Below are 26,509 nucleotides of genomic sequence, written 5' to 3'. Positions count from 1 at the left end.
CAGGCCCCCATAAAATTATTTTGTTCCAAGTAAAATCAACATTATGAACTTCTTACAAAACAAGTATATTTTCTAAAGTCAGTATATTTTCTAAAATGTCTTAAATGATTTAACCATCTATTTTATTAAATGAAACCACAAATAAATAGGCTTCCAAAAAATGTAAAAGCATAAAAAATGAGGAAAAACTAAACTACAAAGCAAGAATATACATATGATAGATAAGCAAATGAACTATCATCTAAATATCTGGTTAACATTATGAGTACATCAGGTAACTGCATTAAATAGGAATAATATAAAACACAGAAACATTATTTAGCTTTTCACTAGAATTATAAAATTATAATTTATAATTAATTATTACCTGTCATCAAGAACTGTAATAATTTCTCCAGCTTTAAAAGTAAGTTCGTTATCTTCAGCAGCTTCAAAGTCATAGATAGCCCGAACTTTTCGGCCTTCATGTTGGTGATTAGTTAGGAGACCGGAGGTGCTTGGGTACAAAGTGGAAAGAGGAGTTGACTGCTGCCTTTGCTCCTTGAGGGACAGCTCAATGGCTGGAAAATAATAAGTTTTTAAAGACCTAAATCCCCACAAAGGTACAAAAACATGACTCACAAATAAGTAACATTTTTTCCCACAGTATTAAAAAAAAAAAACTAGGATCAATCTTCACATAGTGAACAAAAATCATTATGTCATTTGTTCAAGACTATTTTGGCCATGGGGGACTAGGGTTTGAATCAGGTCATCATGCTTGCTAAGCAAGTACTTTACAACTTGAGCCACTCCGCCAGGCCATGACTATTACTTTTACTGAAAAAGAAAAAGTTTAAATTATGCTGGACAATAAAAACAGACTTTAAAAATGTTTAGTAAGAAATATTTAATATTTTCTTTAGGTTCTCAAAATGATCATCAAAATCACCTGGAAAATTTAAGTGTGCCAAGTTTCACTGCAGACTTACTTAACCAGTCTCCTAGATGGTATCTAAGAAGCTAAATCTTTTTTTTTTTTTCTTTTGCCAGTCCTGAGGCTTGGACTCAGGGCCTGAGCACTCTCCCTGGCTTCTTTGTACTCAAGGCTAGCACTCTGCCACTTGAGCCACAGTGCCACTTCTGGCTGTTTTCTGTATATAATGTGGTGCTGGGGAATTGAACCCAGGGCTTCATGTATATGAGGCAAGCACTCTTTGCCACTAGGCCATATCCCCAGCCCCTTCAATCTTTTTGTTAGTTCAAGCCTATTAGATTCACAAAAATAAATAAATATCAATGGTTTTTAGGAAATTATAATCATAATTAAGCTTCCATACATTGGTTATAGAAAAATAAAAGCACTGAAACATTTAGCAAAGTTGAACACACACCAATTACATTATCCAACAATATCACTTTGTCATCCATAGGAGTCACATACATACATATGTGCAAGAGAACAGGTTGATGGACATTTACCACACACTGCCAGTATGAAAAAAAAATGAGAAACAACACAAATGCCTATCAGTAGAGAACAAAAAAGACATGATATGCTACTATATAGGAATATTAGATAGTGAAACAAATTAACTCATAGGTCTCATCATAAACAGATCTCAAACATAAATAAATGAAAAGATCAAGTTGCATGTGATACTTCTAATATGCTGCTTATGAAAAAAGAATTTGGTGAATAGCAAAAGTGTGTGATATTGTTTTTTGGATATATAATGTAGTAAAAATACAAAAACATAGACTAAAAGGACATACATGGTAATAGTTGCCTCTGAAGAGGAGAGTAAAAAAATGGCGCTGAAAAGGGAGTATGGTATATTTTTGCTTTAGTTATAGAGTAGTTTTCCTTTATCTTTGAATACTTAAAGGAAAAGCTATGGCCAGAGGTGTGGCTCAGTGTTGAACATCAGTCTAGCAAGCCCAAGGCCCTAAATTCAAGCCCCAGTACCACCACATGAGAGAGAGAGAGAGAGAGAGAGAGAGAGAGAGAGAGAGAGAGAGAGAGAGAGAGAGAGAGGCTACTTAGTTTGCTTAACATATCCAGGGATTCACCTTTTGCTAAGTCTTCTTCTTCCTTTTTGTTGGCCGCAGTGCCAGGATCCTTGGTGACTAGAGCTGGGCTTGCTTTTGCTTGTTCTGCAGCCTAATGCACACACAAAAAGAACATAATATTTGAGAGTTGTTCTTAAATTCTCCAACCAATCCCTAATCTAAGAACCTGTATCAATCTACTGCTTTTATCAATCTACTTTAGATTTCTAAAGAAAGAATCCAATCTGAAGAAATTCTACCTTAAAAAAGAGAGGCAAGAATGTCAAAATCAGGAGAAAGAGAATGGAATCAACTGGACACTTAAAAGAGTGAAAAGCAAACCAGGTGCCAGTGGCTCAACTCTTGTAATCCTAGCTACTCAGGAGGCTGAGATCTGAGGACTGTGGTTCCAAGCCAGCCTGGGCAGGAAAGTCCATGAGACTCTTCTCTCCAACTATCAGAAAACTGAAAGTGGAGCTGTAACTCAAAGTGGTAGAGCGCTAGCTTTGAGGAAAAGAGCTCAGGGACAGCACCAAGGCCCTGATTTCAAGCCCTATGACTGACCAAAGGAAAAAAAGAGTGAAAAACAAATACTCCACTGCCTCAGATTTGCAGACAAGGTGAAACTCAAAGAAGTTAGAAGGTAGAAGCAGATGACTATTTTAAAAACAAATAGTTCACAACACTTAATATTGATTTAGTAGTTATCTCTTTACAAACCAAAAGTTAGGTTATCTTCAGGAACTCAAGATTTGTAACAATGTAAGTGGCCCTAAAATGTTGTTATGAACTAAAATACAAGTAGTTAATTTTGACAGGATGCTGCTACTCTAAACAAAGGTTATGAACAAGATAATGTACAGTACACATACAATGTAATTCACATATCTAGAATTCCAAACTTCTCATTTTTGCATGCATTCAATCCAAATAAAATGAAGCCTACTTTGCTAGGCTCATTTTAACCATTCTACCAGACACTGTTAGCATTTCCTGAGTAGCCTATGTACTGTCCTATACACCATTTACTCCTACTTAACAATGCCTCCTCTAGTTCCATCACTTTTATCCATTTAGTCAACTCACCAGCCAATAGGAAGCTAAAACATCACTTTCTCCTAAACTCTGTAATTATACCTCTTTTCTCTGTGTTCTTCTGATAACAATTTCAAACAAGGTATGATGACATGGTGATTAAAAATCCAAGTTTTCGAGTCAGGCAAACATGGTTTCAAATTCCACATCTACTACTCTCTAGCTGTATATCTTCATAATGCTTATCAATGAATCATGTTTTGTATAACAAGTTCTAGAATAGGTATAAAAAATGCAATTCTGGTTTCCTGAAGTCAATCTATTGTTAGGTCCACATTGTTTCTGGTGTCAAGATTTATATTTTAGATTAAATTGAATAAAACTGTTCCTTAATTAATAGATTTCAAAATTATACTTAGTAAAGCCAACTAACAATTATGCATGAAAATGCTTCAAAGCTATAGCACTGTAAACTTAATCATAAACTGATTTCTTTTCATTCAGAGAAAAATGTCCTTTGCTTCTATGTTCTCTCAGATATATTCACAGATCTTCACAATCTAAAGAGCACTCCAACAAAATGGAAATGCTGTGGAAAGAAAATCTAGATAGCTGTGGGTGAAAGCAGTAGTCTGCGTGACTCCTTGAAGTGGTTAAGTAGAGATGGCAAGTCCTTCATAGAGAGGGTGTTCTAGTCATCATTTCACATCACTCAACATTCATCCTGATCCAGACAGTAGGGACAGACACATTTTCAGCCACCCACATATCAGTTGGGCACCCTAGACGATGCTATCTAGAAAGGAAATACAGAAGATATCACTTCATCTTTTTCCTACACGACATAAATCAGAGATTGATCCCATTAATGGTGTGTGGGGGGGAGGAGGGAGGGGAGGAGGAGGAGAGAGGAGGAGGAAGGAGGGAGGAGGGAGGAGGGAGGAGGGGAGGAGGAGGAGGAGGAGGAGGAGGAGGAGGAGGAGGAGGAAGGCTAACCAGTTCAATCTTATCTGTTGAGCAAAAGGAAGAGGACTGTATACTGGTCAGTTCTTATTAAGGAAAAGTAGTTTTGTGTGCATCTCTTTCCATTTCTTTCTCCTATCTCCTTCCCATTTTTAATATAATTTCCTTATTAAAAAAACTTAAAAACTCATCTACAAAGTTTAAAGGGATCCTGATTTTTGAGCTTTCATTCTTTGTAGATAAAATTATAGCATTATGAAAATTTACTGAGACTGTCAGGACTACCTGATTTAATACAGCAATTTTGATTTTAACTACATTAAACTATGTTAAAACGTTTACAAGTGCAAAATGTTAAACCACTTGATTTATAAAGGAGAAATAGTGGGAAAGTTGAGGATGGTGCCTATCAATATTCCACTATGGTATTTTGGACACTTTAGATAAACATTTCCTCTAAAGTAACCCAATCAATGGCAGTAAAGAAAATGTCAAATGAATGTGCTACTGTGGAAAAGCAAACTGTAATACAAGACACTTTCAAAGTACCTGAGAGCCAATAGCTGGGAAGGTAACTCCTTGTTCTTTGAGGTTTTTAATCATTGCTGATATTAGACTAAGCTGTGGGTCATTCTTAAATTCATCTGTCCACTCCACCATTAGTGCCTTTAATTTCTCACAAACCTTAGGATGACCCTAAGAAATAGGGAAGAAGAATGAAAAAGCACCTACTTTTTCGCTAGGCATTTAATACAGAAATGTTAGAAAATTACACATTCTTTATTTCAAATACTTGAAATTGATAAGTCTTATATTTTGAATGATAATTTACTCCTATAGACCCATGTGAAAATAAGAAAATGCAGTCATCAGAAATGTTAACACTACGAAGACAATGAAATGCATACATATACATAATTATATGAATCACTTCAAAACTGAAACATTACATATGCAATAACTTAATTATGAAAATCAGAAAGACAGGACTTCTCAGAGAATTCTACAACCAAATATAGTTTGTACATCTGAAAGATAAAGTAGTTTATTTTTTCTTGCTTTTTGAAGACCAACAGAAAACTGGAAAGGACAGAATTATTGGTATAGTTCTTCAATTCTTTTTTTTTTTTCTTTGCCATACTGGGATTTGAGCTCAGAGCCATAGCTTTTCAAAGTAGGTGCTCTAACCCTTGAGCCCACGACTCCATCCCTTTTGCTTTAGTTATTTTTCAAATACGGATTCATGTTTATGTCTGGGTCAACCTAGAAAATGACATTCCTATTTAGCTTCTTGCTAAATGAGATGGCAGGAATGTACCGTTATACTCAGCTTTTATTAGTTGTGATAGGGTCTCAAGGACTTGTGTTTTTCTTTAGTTGGTTTCTGATTTGTCCTGGGTTGGCATTGTGTCATGATTCTCCCAATCTCTGCATCCCCACTTCCCAAGTAACTAGCACAAATGTTTACTAAGAAAACACCTATTATTTACTTTTTTAAAAAATTCCCTGTATTGTAGAATTGAAGTTTTGGTCTCACATGCAAGTAAGTTGGCAATTTCAAGGCCACTCAGGTTCCCCTGCAGTGTTTCTCTGTCCTGGAGAAACACAGAGCATTTTGACCACTGTGTGGTCCAACTAGTTCATATTTTCTTCTACATACTTGAACCCCAAAACAGACCCTGAACATTCCCAGGCATTGATAACAAGTTGTCCAAGTTGTAATCTGAAACAGTAAAAGATTGATGTTGGTAAACTAACCCTTGCCTTGGCTGAGGTAAATTTCTTAAACCCTCATAGAAACTCCAAGTCCTGACCACCTTGTTCTAGACAGAACTACACAGAACGTACTTTTCTCAATGTCATCAGGAAGAGAGCACTGCCAGTCCAGTGTACAGAAGTTCCACTAACAAATGCTTTAAAATGCTTAGTGCTTCTTCCTTTGGAATCACAACCAGCCCATCTCTGGACGGTGTAGGACAATCTCTGGCAGGAAATGTCCTGCCACCACTTTAGGGGCAACCGAAAATTTTGGCTGGCATGATAGTAAAAGTAATAGAGTGCTAAAATATATATAAGCATTAGAATCCTGTAATGGCCATCAGGTATGATGAAACTTCAACAATGCCTTATATTTTGGCAGTCTTTTCTGAAAGGGTCAATTAGGTAAAGGGTTAATTAGATAAATATGGATGCTTTCATAGTTGAAGGGAAAAGTTAAAACTCACTTTTTTGTGGCTTGAAAAATATTAACTCTCAATAAAATGGTAAGCACAGTACAGACTTATACAGTCCAGACATAGCCTAGGAAACACACATAATAGTCCTTTGTGACTGGAAAGGTATAGAGTAGAACATTAGAATTCATGAAGAGGATCTTTATTTCTGAAAATATCACTCCTTACCTTATTTAATACGTTGCTTACTTCACTAGCAAAGTCTCGTGAACATACTTCTAAATGAAAAATTTTGCCACAGTTTGATACACATGCCCCTAGAAGCTAGAAACACAAAATCAAACATTAAAAGGGCTCAAATCTGTCAAATACTTTCAGGTACAGCTTAAACTGAAACAACTCACAGTCAGAGCTTGCATAGCAACGTGGGGGTCTTTATGGTTCACTCGCCTCATAATAGACCGGAGACAATCTTTAGGTCTGCAAAATGAGAAACATTAATGGCTAATAATATATACAGCCTTTCCCTCAAGCTTCTGCAGTCAATAGAGTACTGTACAAAGGTAATGATATGGTACAGTCTAATTTTTATTAATGGTTTGTTTAAAAAACTGTACACAAACTATTCCTTTTAAATTTTTCTAATAAAATTAACTCTCTTGCTTACTAATCACAGTTTTGACATTTCAGGCTAATGGTACATGAAAAGGTTTTAAAAATAGGTCTTGGAAGGCCCAGGCCTTCCAGTTCCAGCTGTGATAGAGTTAATGTGACCAGATTTATATTTCTGCTGTACAATTAGAAAAATGAGAAAATAAGTTTTAAATATACATAAACAAATGTGTCCCACAGGAGTAAGAGCAGCTTGCTCTGAACCTAGGCCATATCTGATCACCGCCAGGAGCTGGCTACAGTAGGTTGGCCCCTGTTCTACAGTAACCCCTGGAGAGGGGAAGTGTAGACATGTCCAAAGAGATGTAACAGGCCTTAGTGAAGTATAGCAGTCAGGCATTCAGGAATTCTGACACACAAAAGGACACTGCCTCCCATGTGGAGAAGCTTTGTTTACAGATATGCAAGAGTGTAACTAAGACATTCCTTCTTTATAAGGCTAAAACACTTGGGTAGTTTCCCAAGTTGTGTCTTCCTCTGTGGTGGTGATATCTGGTCAAATTTCCAACCTAGGTTCATCCTCTGAGCTCATTCCCCACCCACCCACATCTCAGGACCAAGGGAGGTGCATCTCTTCTTGCTTTAAGTCAGAGGTCAATGATATTGCTGTCAATTCCCTTTAATAGAAAATACATCTGTTGTAATATTTTATATATAATAATTACACACACACACATAAATGTTGGCATAAATGTTGGCAGACAGTACTGCTGAATGATAATTCCCCGAGAAAGAAAACATATTAAACTACAGGGTTGTCACAACCTCCTTCCCATATTAGTGTATACTCACTATCTAACCACAGATTACAGTGAAAGGATGGTGATCCCAAGAAGAACAGAGAAATCTCACTGAACTAAGTAGAAAGAAATCAAAATTCAGGAAGCCTGAAAGTAGATGGCACCATCCCATAAACTGGGGCCCAAATGGAATGAAAATGGTAAACAAAGAAAACTCATTAGCACAGTCATTCTCTCTGCTTTTGACCTCATGTTGCAGGCTGCTCTGCTCCATTCATCATTCCTCCTCCTCTGCCATGATGGACTAATACCTCTGAAAATCCATTTTAGCCAAATGCCAGTGGCTCATGTTTATAATCCTAGCTATTCAGGAGGCTGAGATCTGAGGATTGTGGTTCAAAGCCAGTCCAGGAAGGAAAATCTGTGAGATTCCAATTAACTACCAAAAAGCCAAAAGTGAAGCTTTAGCTCAAGTGGTAGAGTGCTAGCCTCCAGCAAAAAAGTACAGAAATAGTGTCCAGGCCCAGACTTCCAGTCCAAGAATCAGCAAAAATAGATAGATAGATAGATAGATAGATAGATAGATAGATAGATAGATAGATAGATAGATAGATAAAATAATTTTATCCTTCAAATTCTATTAAATTAGGTCAAGGATTTACTACCAAAATATATCCATTAGCCAAGTAAAGAGTTACATCGTGCTTTACACTTTTGGCCAATTATCTTTAACTAAAGTTAAGGAATAGCAATACACATATAAAATAATAGCACAATTTAATTCAGAAGTCAATTATAAATTTTAATTTCAACTTATGAGGAATAATTAAACTATCACACTATATATTACATTTGATTTTTTTTTTTTTGCCAGTCCTGGGCCTTGAACTCAGGGCCTGAGCACTGTCCCTGGCTTCTTTTTGCTCAAGGCTAGCACTCTGCCACTTGAGCCACAGCGCCACTTCTGGCCGTTTTCTATATATGTGGTGCTGGGGAATTGAACCCAGGGCTTCATGTATATGAGGCAAGCACTCTTGCCACTAGGCCATATTCCCAGCCCCACTATATTACATTGAATACACAAACAATCAACACTAACAGAGAAGAGAATTTACGGTACGATTTGATAAAGAAACTGCTACTGTTAGTCTAAAAGTTCTCTTGATTTCTAAACAGACCAATTTATCGTATGACCTAATTGGCATTCTTCACTACTTACTCATAACTGGAACAGCACACTAACAACCATGTGACTATCTTGACAAGCCTGAAAAATTTTCAGAGTGCTCTTTACAAGTTTCAAGTCCAGTATAATCAAATACGGACTTTCCTATCTAAGCAAAGAAGGGCTGGATCTACTCAGTTACCTGAGATTGATATAATGATTAAAATTATGAAATAATTCTTACTCAGTAGTTGAATTATTGTGCTAAGTATTCTACATGCCACTAGCCAAAAATTATGTTAAATTACAAAATTATTTCTAAGTTTGTCCAACACTAACAGGCATAAATGAAACACATTTTAAGAGTGACAGGATATATGAAGAATTCAAATTAATAAATGCAAAACAGTATATACACTATGATAATTATGTATAAATGTAAAACATATTTATGTAAAGAAACAATGGAAAGACCTAAAAGCAAAAGTTACTGCCTATAGGAAATGCTGATAGAAACAGGTATACATATTAGCTTTGTAAGTTTTCATCTTTTAGCCAAGCATGACACAGTACACTGCAACCCATAACACTTAGGAGACTGAGACAGGAGATTAAAATTATAGGACAGCTTAAGCTACATATTAAGACTGTCTCAAAATCCTAACAAATTAGGAAAATTTTTTCATATCACTGCAAGCCACATTTCTGGATCACAGAATAATTTTTACAACAATGACTCTTTTCCCCACTCTGAAAACATGAGATTTTCTGAAATATAATTGTAAGACAAATGTTTCATAGAAAGTTGGATAAAGAAGGGCAAAAAAGGTTTAAAATAAAACGCATTATTCCATTTATGCTTTAAGTAATTCTACTCTCTCTATATATACTAGGTATAAATCATTTAAAATGAAAAAAAACAAAATTATTGAAACAGAACTGCTTTTTCCTAGCATCCTTCTACCAGCTCTGATTCTATTCTCCTATTAAATATATGCCCACATTTTTTTTAGTTTTAGGGCAATATCAAATGGCAACAAATCTGAATTCTTAAAAATCTAGCTTGCTGCCTAATACACAATCACCTTGTAGACCACATTCTAATCCATATATTTCCTCTACTTTAAACAACTTGATACAAATTTGTATCATAAGGACTCACATTCTCTTTTCCCTCTCATCAAAATTATGGATACCAGTTTTGCTACACTACATCAACCCTCAAGAATATCTCACTGGCTGGGCACTTGTGGCTCATGCCTGTAATCCTACCTACTCAGGAGGCTGAAATCTGATGATTGCATTTGGAAGCCAGCCTGAGCAGGAAACTTCATGACACTCTTATGTCCAATTAAGCACCCAAAAAGCTGGAAGTACAGCTATGACTAAGTGGTAGAGTAGCTAGCCTTAAGCACAAAAGCTCAGGTGCAGAGTTCAAGCCCATGGACAAGCACCACCACCACCAACAAAAAGAATAGCTCACTGACAAACTACAACATTTCTAAACAAAACTATTTACATTCCTAAATAACATAAACCAGATCTCAATAATTTTTCTGCAAATACTCACTAGATGACCTAAAAGAATGAAAGCAAATATAAGTGTTAGGCGCAGGGGTAAAATGAGTTACTGTGCAGGGAACACAGTATGAATGTACTTTATAATGTCACTGAACTGCTCACTTACAAGTGCTCTGGGTAAGTTCTACTTTATACACAGAACACTACAATAAAAATAAATTAAAAACAACATATTCGGAATGTCTCCATAAGTATCCTACAGTTTATTGCTCACCTATAAAGAATCTTATTAATTGTTGTAACAGAATTGATCTCCAACTATATAAACCAATTTATCAAGCCTGTAGGCACATTACCTCACAATGGTTTTAGAAGTTATCGATAATAAAACATTTTAATAAATAGTAAGCATAATAGTGCAATCACAAAATGTCCTTTTTTAATAAAGAAAGGAGTCCATGAAACATACCTAGAGACAGGAGGACCATCTACCATCCAGTATAACAATAACAAAGTACAGCAAGAAAGGAACAATACAATCATGTATGTAAAAATATTATTAAGGAAAAATCACATATGTGAGAAGTTACTGAGTAGCTAAGATTTTTTTAAAATCTCAGTATTATTAAAATGGTATCAATTTTTAATGCTTTTCAAACAATTCTTTATTAATAATATCTATGAAGAGTTACCCATGCACACAAACCAATTAATGCATGGAAATGAATGAGGATGTAAAAGAACTAGAGACAGATAACTTTAGGGTTGTGGAAGGCAGAGAAAGAAGACAAGAAGGAGGAAGAGGAAAGGAAACTGATGGAAGAACAAAGAACTATCATGTCTTAACTTTAACTAAAGTTGACAATATATTTCCTAAATGAGGTCATAGATTCAGTGTTGTTTCAATTAAAATCCCCAAATAGTGACTCAATTATTAAGGATTATCCTGAGAGAAAGCATACAGACTAAGACTAAACTTTAAAAAGTAAAAAATGAGCTTATACCTAGATGTGACATAAGTAAAAACAAAATGCAACAGGAAAATCTCTTAAAACCAGGGATCATCCATCTAACTTTTTTCTGGAGGTGCTGAGGTTTGGTGGTACTGGACTGAGGCTCTCGGGCTTGCTAGGAAAGTTGTATGACTTCAACCATACTGCAGACCTGAACTTGGGTTCAAACTCAGGACTTTGTATTTCTAGGCAGACACTCTACCACTTGAATCACAGTGGTGGCTCACACTTGTAATTCTAGCTCACACTTGTAATTCAGGAAGTTGTGATCTGAGGATCCTGGTTCAAAGCCAGCCCAGGCAGGAAAGTCCATGAGACTTTCATCTCCAAGTAACCACCAGAAAACCAGAAGGAGCCCTGTGACTCAAAGTGATAGAGTAAGCAGAACAGCTCAGGGACAGTGCCGAGATCCCAAGTTCAAGCCCCACAACCAAAAAAACAAACAAACAAAAAAAACCCACAATCTTTAATAGGTTGATTTTATTATCAAATACACATATAAAACATTTTAATCATATTCAACCCCTTCAGCACTCCTTTTTCTCCTGCCCTCTCACTAGTTTCTATCACCAGATTCCATTTTATATTTATATTATTCTCTTTAAGTCCAGATTCTATGTATGAGAACATGTTTTTAAAAAGCCAAAAAATTTTTCATGTATTTCAAATATATGAAAAAACAATAAATATTCTAATAAGTACTTCTGATAAACAATGTCCACATTAAAAAAATTGGCCTCTATATCATCATTACATATCACACAAAATTTCTAATAGATTTCAAACTAAAAATGAGGAAACATTTCTAGTAATAAAAGGGAGAGTGTCTTTTGATCTTAAGTATCTGACCAATTATAAAGTGTCTACAAGATAACATGAAAGAATAAAGTGAAAATCAACAGAATGCAAAGAAATGAGGGGCCAGTAGACGAATGGATCAGGAAAATGTGGTACATATACACAATGGAATTTTATGCCTCTATCAGAAAGAATGACATTGCCCCATTTGTAAGGAAATAGAAGGACTTGGAAAAAATTATACTAAGTGAAGTGAGCCAGACCCAAAGAAACATGGACTCTATGGTCTCCCGTATTGGGAATAATTAGCACAGGTTTAGGCAAGTCACAGCAGAGGATCACAAGAGCCCAATAGCTATACCCTTATGAACACAAAGATGATGCTAAGTGAAATGAACTCCATGTTATGGAAATGATTGTTATATCACTGTTGTAACTACTTTCAACGTGCTATGTGGAACTGTAGCTTCTATTATTGATGATCTTCTTGTATCTGCTTCCTGTGGTTGTACCTACACTATCTCTGTATCTTATCTGAGTATATTGGAAACCGTGTATACTGGTATTAGAACTAGGAAATTGAAAGGGAATACCAAATTCGAGAGGCACAGGGTAAAAAAAGACAAACAACTACAAAAGCAATACTTACAAAGCTGTTTAGTGTAAATGAACTGAACAATTCATGGGGGGGAAGAAAAAGGGGGAGGGAGGAGAGGGGAATGAGGGATGAGGTAACAAACAGTACAAGAAATGTATCCAATGCCTAACATATGAGACTGTAACCTCTCTGTACATCAGTTTGATAATAAAAATTTTTTTAAAAAAAGAAAAAAAATGAGGGGCTGCAGTCCAGCCCTGAGAAGGGAAGGAGACAAGAGGGTCACCAGTTAGAGGACAGCAAAGGCAAGAAAGTGGCAAGATCCAATCTTAAATTGAAAAACAAAGCAATGGGGATCCGATGATAAATAGCTTTCCTAGCAAGCATAGGTTCCTAAGCTCAATACCTAGTAGCACCAAACACTTAACAGTAAAAATAATAAAATACAATATACTGAGATGGATCTTGGTTGATACTCAATCCTCTACTGACAAACTATCCAGAGGATAATTTTAATCAAAAGTGGGTATTTAACCATGTGCCAAGTATTATTGTAAACATTTTATAACAACTAATTTTAAAAGGCATAATAACACCCTATGAAGAGGATACAATATTTATTAATATGCAAACTAGAGAAGTAAGAGCCAGAGAGGCTTACTCACCCAGGGCTGGCATAGCTAAGTGGAGAATCAGAACCAGAACTTAGTATCACTCCCAAGTCCATGCTCTCAACCACTGAGCTTTCAGATTCTCTTTTCTACACAATACAAATTGTCCATTATACAAACCTAAGTTTACCACACAAGTCACTAAAATACAAGACAAAGCACAATATGTCTTATGAGTGTTTTTTTGTTTATTTTAGGGGCTTGAGATTAAACCCAGAGCTTTGTGCATGGCAAGCACACCCTCAACCACTGAGCTACATTTTCAACCCTAAGAATGTTTTTGATAGGGTGTTTTGAAGACTCAAAAAATCATAGTGCTACTGACAATGAAGAGGATAAAGAAGGGCAATGATCTCTAAACTAGGTCTGGTAGTTAAGATACAGAGATGGGAAATAAAGGAGGAATATAAACCCTGCTGAAGAAATTAAAGAGAAAACACAAAACTGAGGTAAAAATACATTGGCAACTCACGTGACTGCATTGAAACGAATATCACATGGGAGAGAAGTAAAGGAAAATACATGATTCAGAGAAAACTGAAGAGTTTAGACCTAGCTCACAGACAGCAGAGAAGTAACATGAATGTACTTGTTATAATGCAGTAGGACATAAAAATTAGACCAAAAAATGAAAAGAAATGTCGGGAGGTTAATTTATGATTCCAAGCAAGGTAAGGAATGTCTTAAGTAAAAAGGGCAAGTGAAAATGGACAAAGAGGAATAGATATGAGCAATACTGTAGTTACTCATATTTCAAATGCATTCATGTACTGGTAAGAAATAAAGCATAAAGATAACACAGGGGAATAGCTAAAGCCATATTTAGGAAAGGTTTTGAGAATACAATAATGGGAGCACATTGGAGCTAAAAACGACAACAGTAAAGGAGGGGAGAAATCATAAAGAAAAACTGCCGTTGCCCAAACAGCTAGGCTCAAGAATTAAGGAAACTGTCTAAGGTCAACATGATGAGAGAAAATATAAAAGTAGAATAATAAAGAACTTAGTAGTAACAAAATAAATGTGGAAGTGATCTGGTATTTTAAGTACAACCAAAGAATCAATTTGTCACTAACAGAAAGAGGGAACCAAGGATTAGAAGCAAAAAGAGGTAAGAGTCAGGCTTCTAGATAGTGAGACTGAGGGTTATACAGTAATATATCTCAACACAATGCTATGTCCACAAACTAGTGTTTGGATAAAAGAATCAGAGCTGAAAACAGATTTCACCCAGATGAAGATATCTGAAAGTTGAAAATTTTCAAAAAAAAAATTAGAAAGGAAAAATAGTTGAAGCAAAGGAAAAAGGAAGAGCTTCAGGCAGTGTCAGAGGGTTCAGATAATCATTTAAGGAAGACAGCATAAAATAAGTGTATACAAATAAGCTGGGACACCTGTGATCCCAGCCCAGGCTGGAAAGTCTGTGAGACTCTTTCTACCAAAAAGCCGTAAGTGGAGCTTCTGTGGTTCAAGTGGCAGAGTACTAGCCTTGAGCAAAAAGCTCAGGCACAACACATAAGCCTGGAAATCAAGCCCCAGGACTGGCAGAAAGAAGCAAGTACACTAATAAGACAATAGTTGTATGATAAATGACACTGCCATTGCTAAACATTATAATCCTGAAGTTATAAAAATTATTCATATGCTATCCAGTTAATCTACTCAAAGTGTTTGGAAAACTCCATATAAAGGCAAAAACTTCAAGCTTCTATTCCTTTTATCTCTTTTAATCTCTGATTGAATCACTAATCAGTTCAACAGAATGTAGCAGATATGACAAAGAAAACAACTCAGGACATAATCATGAACCCTGGAAACTGGGAAATCACTATGACTCTAAAGTCAGTGTGAAAATATAGATTTCAGAAGAAAAAATAATGAAATGGAATGAAATAAAATATCAACCTTAGACCAGTCATGTCAGCTCCCAGTCCTTTTCTTCATTTTTATAAAAAGGAAGACCAAAAACATTTTTGAAACTTTGAACACTTACCCAGTGCGTGACTGGCCAACCTTATCACAAATATCCAAGATGAGGCCCCAGTCCTCTGCAGTGTTCATCTCACTGGTTGCTTTCTCTGTAGATTGTAAAAGGAATTGCAGAAACATTATTGTAAAATTACTTGCAAACACATTCAAATCACCAACCTGTAAATTGATCAAGTCTCAACATAAAGATCCAATAATTGTCAATACTTTAGTAAGATTTCCATGTCCATTTTTAAAAGGTGAAAGGAAAACCTGAGTATCTGTCACAAAACTGTTCCCCAGTCACCTTTCAGTTATCTTTTATTTAGCAAAAAATATCTGCCATTTGTTTTCCATTCTTTAAAAAAAGATAGCTATATTCAGGTCCATCCTATCTACAAATATACTAGACTAAGAGCTATTTTCACTTTCAAAAGATTCTTAGCTGTATTTGCCAATGAAGGGATGTGGGCTAGGCACAAATCTGTTAGAATGTTTCAGGCAATCAATTATTTATCCAGTTTTGTTGCTTTAGATGCTTTAGAAACAATAACAAAAAAACAAACAAATAAGCTTTGTGTATTTTTCCTTGGAAACTTGGCTTCAATAGAGACGTATGACTGACTGAGTACAATCCTCTAACTCAAACTCTTAAATTCATTCCTTTAATTATAAAAAGATTTTTATACATACACAGACAAGGTAAAAACACGATAAACCTTTCATAGCTAGTCTCTTATACATAAAAGACTCAAGAAAGGAGAATAGAGATAGGAGTAAGAAAAAGTGCTTAGGAATAAGCCTCTTGTATACACTGAATGCACAGAAGTCTGGAAGTGAAAGTGAAGAAAGGTCTTGTAGTTAAAGAGAATGGATAAATAAGGCTGTAGGAAATGTAGGCAGGTCAGTGCTTTGCCTTTCTTACTCAAGGGTACTACCATGCACTCTTCACAACTGGAGCATAAGAGTGAAGCTTTGTTTTCTAGAGGTCAAGCAGAGCTTTTCTGGACTAAGACTTTGGGTACACAGAATCATAAAATTAGAGCAAGAAATACAGGAAGTACTTTATGTTTCCAATTCAGCATTTAATAGAGAACTTAGAAGTCATTACTCCAACTTAAACAAATAAAAAGCCTGTTAATTGAAAAATAACTTTTTAGATACTTCAGAGATGATCACAGGCTCACATCTGTAATCCTAGCTACTCAAGGAAGTTCAAAACCAGCTCAAACAGGAAAGTCTTGGGCCTCTTATCTTCTATTAAAAGTGGCGCTGTAGCTCAAAGTGGTTAGAGCACTAGCCTTGAGCTCAGGGACAGCACACAGGCCCAGAGTTCAAGCCCCACGACCCCCCCCCCCCAACCTCAGAGAGAAAGAGGGAGGGAGGAGAAAGTTCTCAAGGCAAACTGCTGACCTCAAATTTAGTAGACATATTAGAATCACATTTACCAAAAGCAGAAATCTCTACAGGAATTAAAGCTCAGCTGGATAATCCAAATATAATCTACAGATTGCTGAAGGATCAATGAAGACAAAGGTGAGAGTTTGGTTCCACTGGAACCAAATTATAGGGGAACCACCACACTGTTATATGAGGTCCACTCCAGGCGTATACTAGCTTCTCGTGGTGAAAATATGAAAAAATCCCCTTGTGCAGAAGTGGTAGGAGGGGAGAAAAGAAAGTATTCTGAACCACACTGGAAGAACTCCATTTTTCTAACAAGGCCTGTCCTTTTAACTGTTCTACTAATCTACTAATGTCTAATCAAATAGTTTTATCAGAAATAAACTCTTTTCCTAGTTCCAAAATCCTGGACCCTTCAACCTAAGGAAGAAAAATACCCAACTATAGCTCACTCTAGCCAGACGATTTCATCTAAGTTAGGAGAAACACTGAGTAATATTTATGAAGTTCACAGTCCAAAGGCCCAGGCTCACAACGAGACCCAGCTAGCAGGGTGTGGTGCTACACACCTATCTATAATCCTCAAACTCCGGAGGCAGCGGCAGTAAGGACAACGGGGAGTTTGAGGCTATATAGTGAGACTGTGTCAATAACAAAGAAAAGCAACATTAAAAAGACTGAGCCCTAATCTTTGCCCCATAAGATTATGTTTCCCTTCTCTCCATACCTTATTATCACATTATCAAGGCCTACTTGAAGATTTCCTCTTCTGGTAGATTTCCTCTTCTGTAATGCAGACTTTGGGTTTTAGCAAAAACTTACAAGTCATATTGAAAGGCAAAAGAGCAGTTTGACAGGATAAGCATCAGAATCAGACTGATAAATATAGCAGCAATGTTGGATTTGTCAGATTGAGAATTTTTTAAACTATGATTAATACACTAAGGTTTCTGACATAAAAAGAAGTGTCTGTGTGTGTGTGTGTGTGTGTGTGTGTGTGTGTGTGCGTGTGTGTGTGTATGAAGACAGTATGTCCAAGATTAGGCAGATCCATCTTCTCAGCCTCTAGCAAGGACCTCATGGTATATGGCACAATGGTCAGAGTATACATGGAAGGAGAACAGAGTACAAGAAACAGAAAGCCAGAGATTTGGGCACCAGGCTCCTAGAGAAACACAATTTTGTCCAATGATGATGCTCCTCTTAATGACTTAATTGCCTCTCACTAGGTCCCACCTCTTAATATTTCACTACCTCTTATACGGCAACAAGCTTTCAAACATGAACCCCTGAAAGACATACTCAAACTGCAAATCATAGCGGTAGCAAGCTGTTCACACAATGAATCCCTCTTGTAAGAATAAAAAACATCCAAAACACTTGTGACTTCAGTGCTGGGGTTCAAAAAAGGAAACCTCAAACAAAGCAATTCATCTCTTTATTTTTTTCCTCGCCTGTCTCCTGTCCCTCATTAGCCCAAAAGCCATAAAAAAAGAATTCCTCTTCACCAAGGTGGGTTACAAAAACTAGGAAAATGGTAATTACTACAATGATGATGATTTCTGACTAGGAGCTGACCGAACAGAAATTAAGACCCTCATCCAGAGAAGTCCTGTCTCATACTCAGAAAGAAGAAACAATACAAGTAAAGAGTCCAAATGAGATGACCAGAGTCATCTTGCAGGGTTTCCTCAAATTATTAACTCACACCCTAGGTGGCTGTCAATGTTTCATCAACACTAAACATAAAATCGAATAGCTTACCGAGTCTGAAATCTAATGGTTTCTATGTCAGGTAAAATTATGATCAAATAAATTTGTCATACTTTTCTTATTAATCTGTTATTTTTGTTTCCTTTTGTTCTTTTGAGACTTTTGCCATTAGCCCAGGATGGCTCTGGACTCTATCTAACCCAGACTGCCCTTGAACTTACAAACCTCCTCTCTTTCTAACAGAAAGTGGGAAAAGCCTGTCTTGCAAAGTAAATTTTGAGCAAAGTCTGAACAATCTGACAGACAATGTAGCCTTAAAATCCCTAGGGAGGGGGCCAAACAAGGTGCTATTCCTGTAATCCCAGCTGTGTGGGAGGCACAGGTAGGATAGCAAAGTCCAAGGTTGCCCTTCAGAAAATGTGAAATCATTACTCAGGGCAACAATAATACAGGCAAAGAAAACAGTATATGATAGCTACAGAGCAAAAATGAGCCCAGGAGTGCTCATTTCTTCTTCAAGAAGTCTGGCATGAGAGAAAGGATATGGAAATGACAATCACACAGAGTCAGCAAGGAGACTGCTAGAGTGTTGGCCACAACAAAGAATCTGCATTTTCTTTAATATCATATGGGAAGCTACTAGAAGGTTCTGAGCATGTCAATGATCTTTACCCAAGACTTTGTAAAGATCAATGGCTTTTGTAAATGAAAACTGATTTACGGAGAGGAAAGCAGCAACATAGAATCTTACCAGAAAGCACTTGCCATAGGGTCAGAAAGAGATTAAGAGACTCTGGAAGTACTGGGGTTTTGAACTCAGAGCCCTGAACTTGCTAGGTACACACCCAGACTTTGTACTTAAGTTACTTTTCAAATAAGGTCTCATAATCGTATCCAGGATAGTCTCCTATTTTAAACTTCCAATGCAGCTGGATGACAGGTGCACACCATCACACACAGCTGTTTATGGGATGAGACTGGGACTTACTAACATTGTCAGGGCTGGCCTCAAAGAGTGACCCTTCCAATCTCTGCCTCTTAAGAAGTTGTATTGTAGACTAGAGCTAAGTTCTTGTTGACAGAGTATCTGTGAAAGAAAAAGAAATACATGATAGCATTAGAACTGACTAGCAAGAAGTCTTTCTTAATAGTGCCATTTACTGAGCTGGGTAAAGATCAAGGATGAAGGAATACGGTTTGGAGAAAGGAACTACAAATTGAAGTTTTGACCTTTTAAAGACTCCTATCAGGTTGGGAATATGGCCTAGTGGCAAGAGTGCTTGCCTCGTATACATGAAGACCTAGGTTCAATTTCTCAGCACCACATATATAGAAAAGGCCAGAAGTGGCACTGTGGCTCAAGTTGGCAGAGTACTAGCCTTGAGCAAAAAGAAGCCAGGAATAGTGCTCAGGCCCTGAGTTCAGCCCCAGGACTGCCCCCCCCCAAAGATTCCTACCAGAATTTAAGTGGAAATGCTGAAAAGATAGATGTCTCAGTCTGGAACTCAGATTAGGACTTAGTACATACATTTAGGAATCACAAAACTACTCTTGGCATTTAAAAAGTGATTATAAGCGTTTTTATTTTCTTAAATTTTAACTTATAAATGAAAAGCAAAGATGAACTCTAAATGCTTCACAACTATTTACTCAGCTCTCTTTGCAACCCTCTGAGTTAAGAACTGTTACTGCCCCAATCTATTCCTAATTCTAAAAATAAGGAAGCAAAGGTACAGAATAGCTAACCAACCAGCCTAAAAGCACACTGCTGAGAAACAGCAAGCCTGCAATTTGAACTCAAACCATGTCATTCCAAAGGATGAATTCCTAACAAGAAGTTAAATTGTCTCCTAAGACTCCAAGAGCAAAAAATGCCAAATAGGTTTTTTTTTGTTGTTCTTTTTTGTTGTTTTTTTTTTTTGGCCAGTCCTGGGGCTTGGACTCAGGGCCTGAGAACTGTCCCTGGCTTCCTTTTGCTCAAGGCTAGCACTCTGCCACTTGAGCCACAGCGCCACTTCTGGCCGTTTTCTGTATATGTGGTGCTGGGGAATTGATCCCAGAGCTTCATGTATATGAGGCAAGCACTCTTGCCACTAGGCCATATCCCCAGCCCCGCAAACAGGTTCTTGAATTGAGCACCAGTACATACAATACTCATACACTGTAAAAAGAAACAAACAAAAACGTAAAAACTTAATGGAAGAGAGTTGGTGCCCTGAAAACCCACAAATAAAGTACACTGAAGAGAAATATTTAAGTGATCCACAAAGATATAGGTAAAGACTTCATTTGATAAGATATAGGTCCTCTTTTTCCTTTTTCCTTTTTTTGGCCGGTCCAGAGGCTTGAACTCTGGACCTAAGTGCTGTCCCCAAGCTCCTTTAGCTCAAGGCTAGAGCTCTACCATCTGAGCCACAGCAACACTCTCAGCTTTTTCTGTGATTAATTGGAGATAAGAGTCTCATGGACTTTCCTGCACAGGCTGGCTTCAAACTGTGTTCCTCAGATCTCAGCCTCTTGATTTGTTTTGGGTTTTTTTGCCAGTCCTGGGGCTTGAACTCAGGGCCTAAGCACTGCCCCTGGCTTCTTTTTGCTCAAGGCTAGCACTCTACTACTTGAGCCAAGGTGCCAATTCCAGCTTTTTCTATATATGTGGTGCTGAGGGATCGAACTCAGGGCTTCATGTATACAAGGTGAGCACTTTACCACTAGGCCATATTCCCAGCCCTCTCAGCCTCTTGAGTAGCTAGGATTACAGGCCTGAGCCACCGGTACCTGGCAGTAGTGCCTTTTAAATGAAAACTCAATGGAATAAGACTTTTAATTATCTTCATAATTTAGAAGAAATATGTCCAAATGAAATTAATTTATTCAATAAACATATATTTATGACAGACATGGCCTACATGCTAGAAGTACAGCAGGGAACAAATGAAACAAAAATCCCTATCCTAACAAAACTAAAATTCTAACACGCCTACATGTTTCTTCAAGAAAAAGCTACCGCTAACAGTCTGCCTCAATTTGAGAAAAGTTCAGCTGGGCATTGTGGCATACACCTGTATCTCAGCTACTCAGGAGGTAGAGATTGTAGAGGATTAGAGTTCAGTGCTATCCTGGACAAAGTATGGTGGTGTATTATGCCATGGTCCCAGATACTCAGAAGGTAAAAGCAGGAGGGTGATAGTCGGAGAGTATCCAGAATAGAAGCTTGAGACCCTATCTGAAAACAAACTAAAGGAAAAAGGGCTGAATGTACAGGGTCAAGTGGTAGACCACTTGCCTAGCAAGCATAAGGTCCTGAGTTCAATCCCCAGTACTGCTACAAAAAAAAAAAAAAAGCATAAACCAGTCAATTTCTGAGTCACAGGTTCTATGTATGAATAAAGTTAGCAACTTTTGAAAACATAAAAATGAATTCAATGTTAAGTGGCTTAAAATACCAAGTGAGTTAACTGGAATGTTTTACTATAGCTGGCATACTAACTGACAGAATGGTAGAAAAGAATATTGTTAAAATGTATTCTACATATTGTATTTTACATGCTATGCCAGTAAACAGGTGAACATAGGAGTCTATGGACTCTTTCCAAGGATTGACTGGAAGTATATGAAAGGACTTCTTAAGCAAACTTTCAGGATATTTCAAAACACACTCATCAGGGGAACTGATCCATATAAACAAAGCTTCATAAACTTTAAAAAGCAAGCTTTTCCCATGCAAAGTGTTGTGGTACACACCTACAATCTCCATATTCTAGAGGCTAAGGCAGGAAGACTATGAGTTTGTGGCCAGCTTGAGCTATACTAGAACTGCCTGCCAACCCACAAATGACTAAGTTTTTCTAGAACAAAGCAGTGTTCCTACATTCAAGAAGCTTAATGTCAGCTGAGTGTGAGCATCTCACAAGTATAATCCTAGCTACTTGAGAGGCTGAGACTGAAGGATTGTGGTTTGAGGATAGTTAAGGCAGAGAAAGTCAGGAGACTCCATTTCAAAGTAAGAATCGTATGGGGGCACATGCTGTCATTTAGCAATAATAGGAAGCCTAAAATAAGGAGATAAAAGTCCAGTCTCGTTCCTGAGCCAGAAGATCCTGTTATTAATGTAACCAGCAACTAAAAGGCCTACACAGGCATGACTCAGGGTAAAGTGTCTGCCTATCAAGCACACAGCCCTGAGATCAAACCTCAGTATTGAAAAAATAATCTAACAGTTTCAACTGACACATTCTCTACTCAAAAAAACATGGATTTAGTGGGCACCAGTGGCTCACAACTGTAATCCTAGCTACTCAAAAGGCTGAGATCTGAGGATTGCAGTTCCCAACCAGCCCCCACAGAAGAATTTCCAAGAGACTATCTCCAATAACCAATCAAACTCCAAAAGTGGAGCTGTGGGTCCACAGAACACTAGCTTTGAGCAAAAAGCACTCAGGGACAGTGCCCAGGCCCTGAGTTCAAGCCCCACAACCTACAAAAGACAACAACACTGATTTAAAACTTTTTGGCCTATGACTGCTCACATAGCAGAGTGTTTTGTCTAGCAAGCACAGGCCCTTAATTCCATTCCTAACATAGTGAAAAGGGAGGAAGAGCCTACTATGTGGCAACCAAAATAAGGAGCAAAACATAAGATACATGCCAAGTGTGCTGGCTTGTGCCTGTTAAACCAGTTAGCCAAGATTAGAAAGATTGCAGTTACAGGCCAGCTTGAAAAAAAAGCAAACAAGACACTCATCTTAATCAGTAAGTCAGGTTTGTTGGTACAAGCCTGTAGTTCCAATTAAACTGAGCATTCCTGAACAAAAGTCCTACTAAGGAAAGCAAGAGCTGGAAGTGTAACTCAAGTGGTAGAAGCCTGCCTACCCAGCAAGTCTAAGATCCCCAGTACTGCAAAACAAAAAACAAACAAAAAACACCACACCTCAGAATATAACTCCTTCTATCTTACTGCAAAAAAAAAAAATCATAAAGGCAAAAAACTGTCAAACCAGAGAGGAACTGGTGGCTCACATTTGTAATCCTGGCTACTCAGAAGTCTGAGATATGATAGTGGTTTGAAACCAACCCAGGCAAGAAAAGCCATGAGACTCTTATCTCCAATTAAACCATCAGAGAGCCAGAAGTGGCACTGTGGCTCCACGTGGGAGAGCACCAGCCTTGAGCACAAAAGCTCAGGGACAGCGCCAAGGCCCTGAGTTCAAGCCCTACAGACAAGTTGGAAAACAAACAAATAAAACAACCTGCTAAGCTGCTTTTCATGGAAATTACAATGGACTATAACAGTGATTTTTCAACTGGGAACTATTGTGACAAACCTTTAAAACTATGAGGGGTAGGCAGTAGGGACACCACAGAAATCTAGGAAGGACGAGGTGAATCAACACCTACAATCTACAGGACAGACCACCATCTTTCCCATCCTGAACCCAAGCATATTTATGTAGCCCAAACTATCAATCATGTTGCTACTGAGAAACTGCAGGTTAGGATATTCAGGAAATAATTCAGGTATAACCAGTTGGATTTTGAGGTAGCCTGAAAACGTGGGGATATGCAGAAATAAGGAAGAAACAAAAGCAGGAAGGCAAGAAGGAGCCTGTACTTGAGATGGGTGTTGTAGAGACAGAACAAGTTTGACATTAAGAAATTCATATGACTCGGAAGTGAATTTGTATTAAAAAAAAATCAGTAGAAACATGCATGAGGCCCTGGGTTCAATTCATAGCATAATAAAAAAACAAATCAAGTCATTAGACTATAAAGGCAATTGGTTAGTTGGTAGCCAGCTTGTATAGTAGCACCAAAACTTTATTGAAGGTGCTGGAAATAGAGGCAAGTACCAAGTTGTTTTAAGCATCTGCCCTAGAGATGGATGTAGTAAGTTGTAAAGCTGTCTAAGAGCAGCAACCAGGTCTTGTTTATCATTATGCCTTAAGTCTCTTAAATCAATGAGCACTATGTTGTGTTAAATAGTGTGCCAAGTTCTAACTATGTATAATTTTCCAATTCATTTCTTATTTTGAATTACTGGTGATCTCCGAAGTTCACTGCTAAGATCCACTGCTAAGATCAAGATATGCGAGCTACAACAAAAACTAGCATCTTTTCAGTACCTACTATATAAAGGCACTGTGCAAGTTTCTTACATAAACTACTTCATTAAATCACAGAACAAAACTGTGTTTTCCCTTCCTTAAAGATAAAACATTGAAATCCAAAGAATCTACATTGCCTTGCAGCTTAGAAGGCAGTGATGACTGGATTGAACCATTTTTTAATGATAATCCAAACCTCAACCAAAATAAGGATGCAGCCCAGTACTGCTGGCTCATGCTTGTAATCCTAGTTACTCAGGCAGCTGAGATCTGAGGATCACAGTTCGCAGCCAGAACAGGCAGGAAAGTCTATTCAACTTTTATCTCCAATTAATTGCCAAATAGCCGGAAGTGGAGCTGTGGCTCAAATGATACAGTGCTAATCTTGAGCAAAAAAGCGCAGGGACAGCGCCCAGGCAGTGTTCAAGGCTCGGGAGTGGAAAAAATAAATACATAAAGTTGCATAAACTGTTAGGTTATTCTTTTGCTATAGGAACTGTTAAATTCTGCCTCACAGGACTTGATATGGAATTTGGCTGGCTTTTATTCCACATTTCGTGTTAATTTGGTTCCTCTGAGTGCATTGGAGTCACCTTCAAATTCAAACCCCACAATGATTACCTTCAGGTCAGGAAACAACAACAGACAAACCGAGAAGCTAACCTGTTGAATTGGTTAAGATCACTACCTAATACCAAAGATTCATTCCAAAAACAACAGAGACTCAGCACCTCAGACAATTTGGCCGGAGTGAAAGTCCTCTTCCATATTTCTTTTTAAAAAGTAAATAAAACTGAGCATGAGAAAGGCGTCTTAAAAGTCAGTCGCCCGTCCTCCCATCGGTTTCAAGCCAGGGCCAAGTATTTGATCTTTCCCAACACTGTAGTCTACACCCAGAGGCCGCGTAGAGCTCTTTGGATCCTCCTGGGACCGTTACAACAGGGATTTGAAGCCTGACTGAAGGAAGAAACCTCCTCGAAAACAACTCTGCTGGTTTCTAATGCTTTTATTCATTTATTTATTTGCATATGTCCAGGGGAAAAACAACTTTTGCTCCAGAGCTTGCAATCTATAGTTTCTCGAGCCAAGAGATAGGAACGCCTCAGCCCTTCCCAGTTCTTCCACAAGGAAAGTGCCAGCGCCAGATGCTAACAGCAGGCTGCTCGCTCCTGCCAGGCCCAGAGAGAAGTTGGTGAGTAAACCCAGCCCGGGCTCCAGGCCCACTGAAGAGGTTCTCCGAGTCCCAATCCTTTAAAAAAAAAAAAAAAAAAAAAAGCCGGGGGAGGGGGGTGCGCCAAGCTTTCCCCGGCGCCGACTCTTAAAGGGGCCTCGGGGAAACGGGAGGACGCGACCCTGGGGCCCGGAGTCTAGAACGTTCCCCCGGGCGGCCCGAGGGGGCTGGCGGCCCCTGGAGTAGAGGGGACGGGAGCGGCCAAACACTCACCCACATCCTGGTCGAAGGGATTGGTGGCAAAGAGAGGCATCTCCACTGCGTGCCGAGAGGCCCACGGAGACACCCCTCGACACCAACGGGAGTCGGGGGTGCGAAGAAGAGAAACGAATGACTCCCCCCACCCCGGGCAAAACACCGATTTCCTCCAGACGCCCGGCTACTCCTCCTCTCACCCACCCCCAGCAACCTCGGTGGCGGCGGCGGCAACAGCAAAGCGAACAAGGACCTCCGGCGCGGGGCATGTCGGGAACTCGGGAGACCTCAGCTCTGCCTGCTCCGAACCTAAGAAGAACCCGTCCCAACAGCCCGGACCCACCCACGCGGGCCCCCTTTTCGACTCCGCTTTTGGTTGCTCACGCGTGTAACTACGATTAATTGCTTGTTTTTCCTTCGGGGCAGGAGCCTCCGAGGGATAGGGTCCTTCAGGCGCGTCTAAGGCGACTTAACGCCCCCCCGGAGTGAATCAGAAGGTGGAGAAAGGGAAAGACT

The 26,509-nt window shown here is 38.3% G+C and overlaps 1 protein-coding gene across 1 annotated transcript in view; it reads right to left on the bottom strand.

The window, feature by feature from the left end:
• Stam (signal transducing adaptor molecule) overlaps positions 1-26,213 on the bottom strand; it is a 39,696-nt gene extending 13,483 nt beyond the window's left edge. The window contains exons 1-7 of the mRNA XM_048367531.1: positions 26,012-26,213; positions 15,375-15,459; positions 6,608-6,683; positions 6,432-6,527; positions 4,579-4,725; positions 2,053-2,143; positions 368-560 (exon numbers count right to left, since the gene is read on the bottom strand). Of these exons, the coding sequence (XP_048223488.1) occupies positions 368-560; positions 2,053-2,143; positions 4,579-4,725; positions 6,432-6,527; positions 6,608-6,683; positions 15,375-15,459; positions 26,012-26,051 (728 nt within the window). The 5' untranslated portion in view covers positions 26,052-26,213. The remainder of the gene's footprint in view (positions 1-367; positions 561-2,052; positions 2,144-4,578; positions 4,726-6,431; positions 6,528-6,607; positions 6,684-15,374; positions 15,460-26,011) is intronic.
• Positions 26,214-26,509: the final 296 nt, after the last annotated feature.

This window comes from Perognathus longimembris, chromosome 18, assembly GCF_023159225.1.
Source record: "Perognathus longimembris pacificus isolate PPM17 chromosome 18, ASM2315922v1, whole genome shotgun sequence".
NCBI classification, from domain to species: domain Eukaryota; kingdom Metazoa; phylum Chordata; class Mammalia; order Rodentia; family Heteromyidae; genus Perognathus; species Perognathus longimembris.
This window is presented reverse-complemented; position numbering and strand designations above follow the sequence as displayed.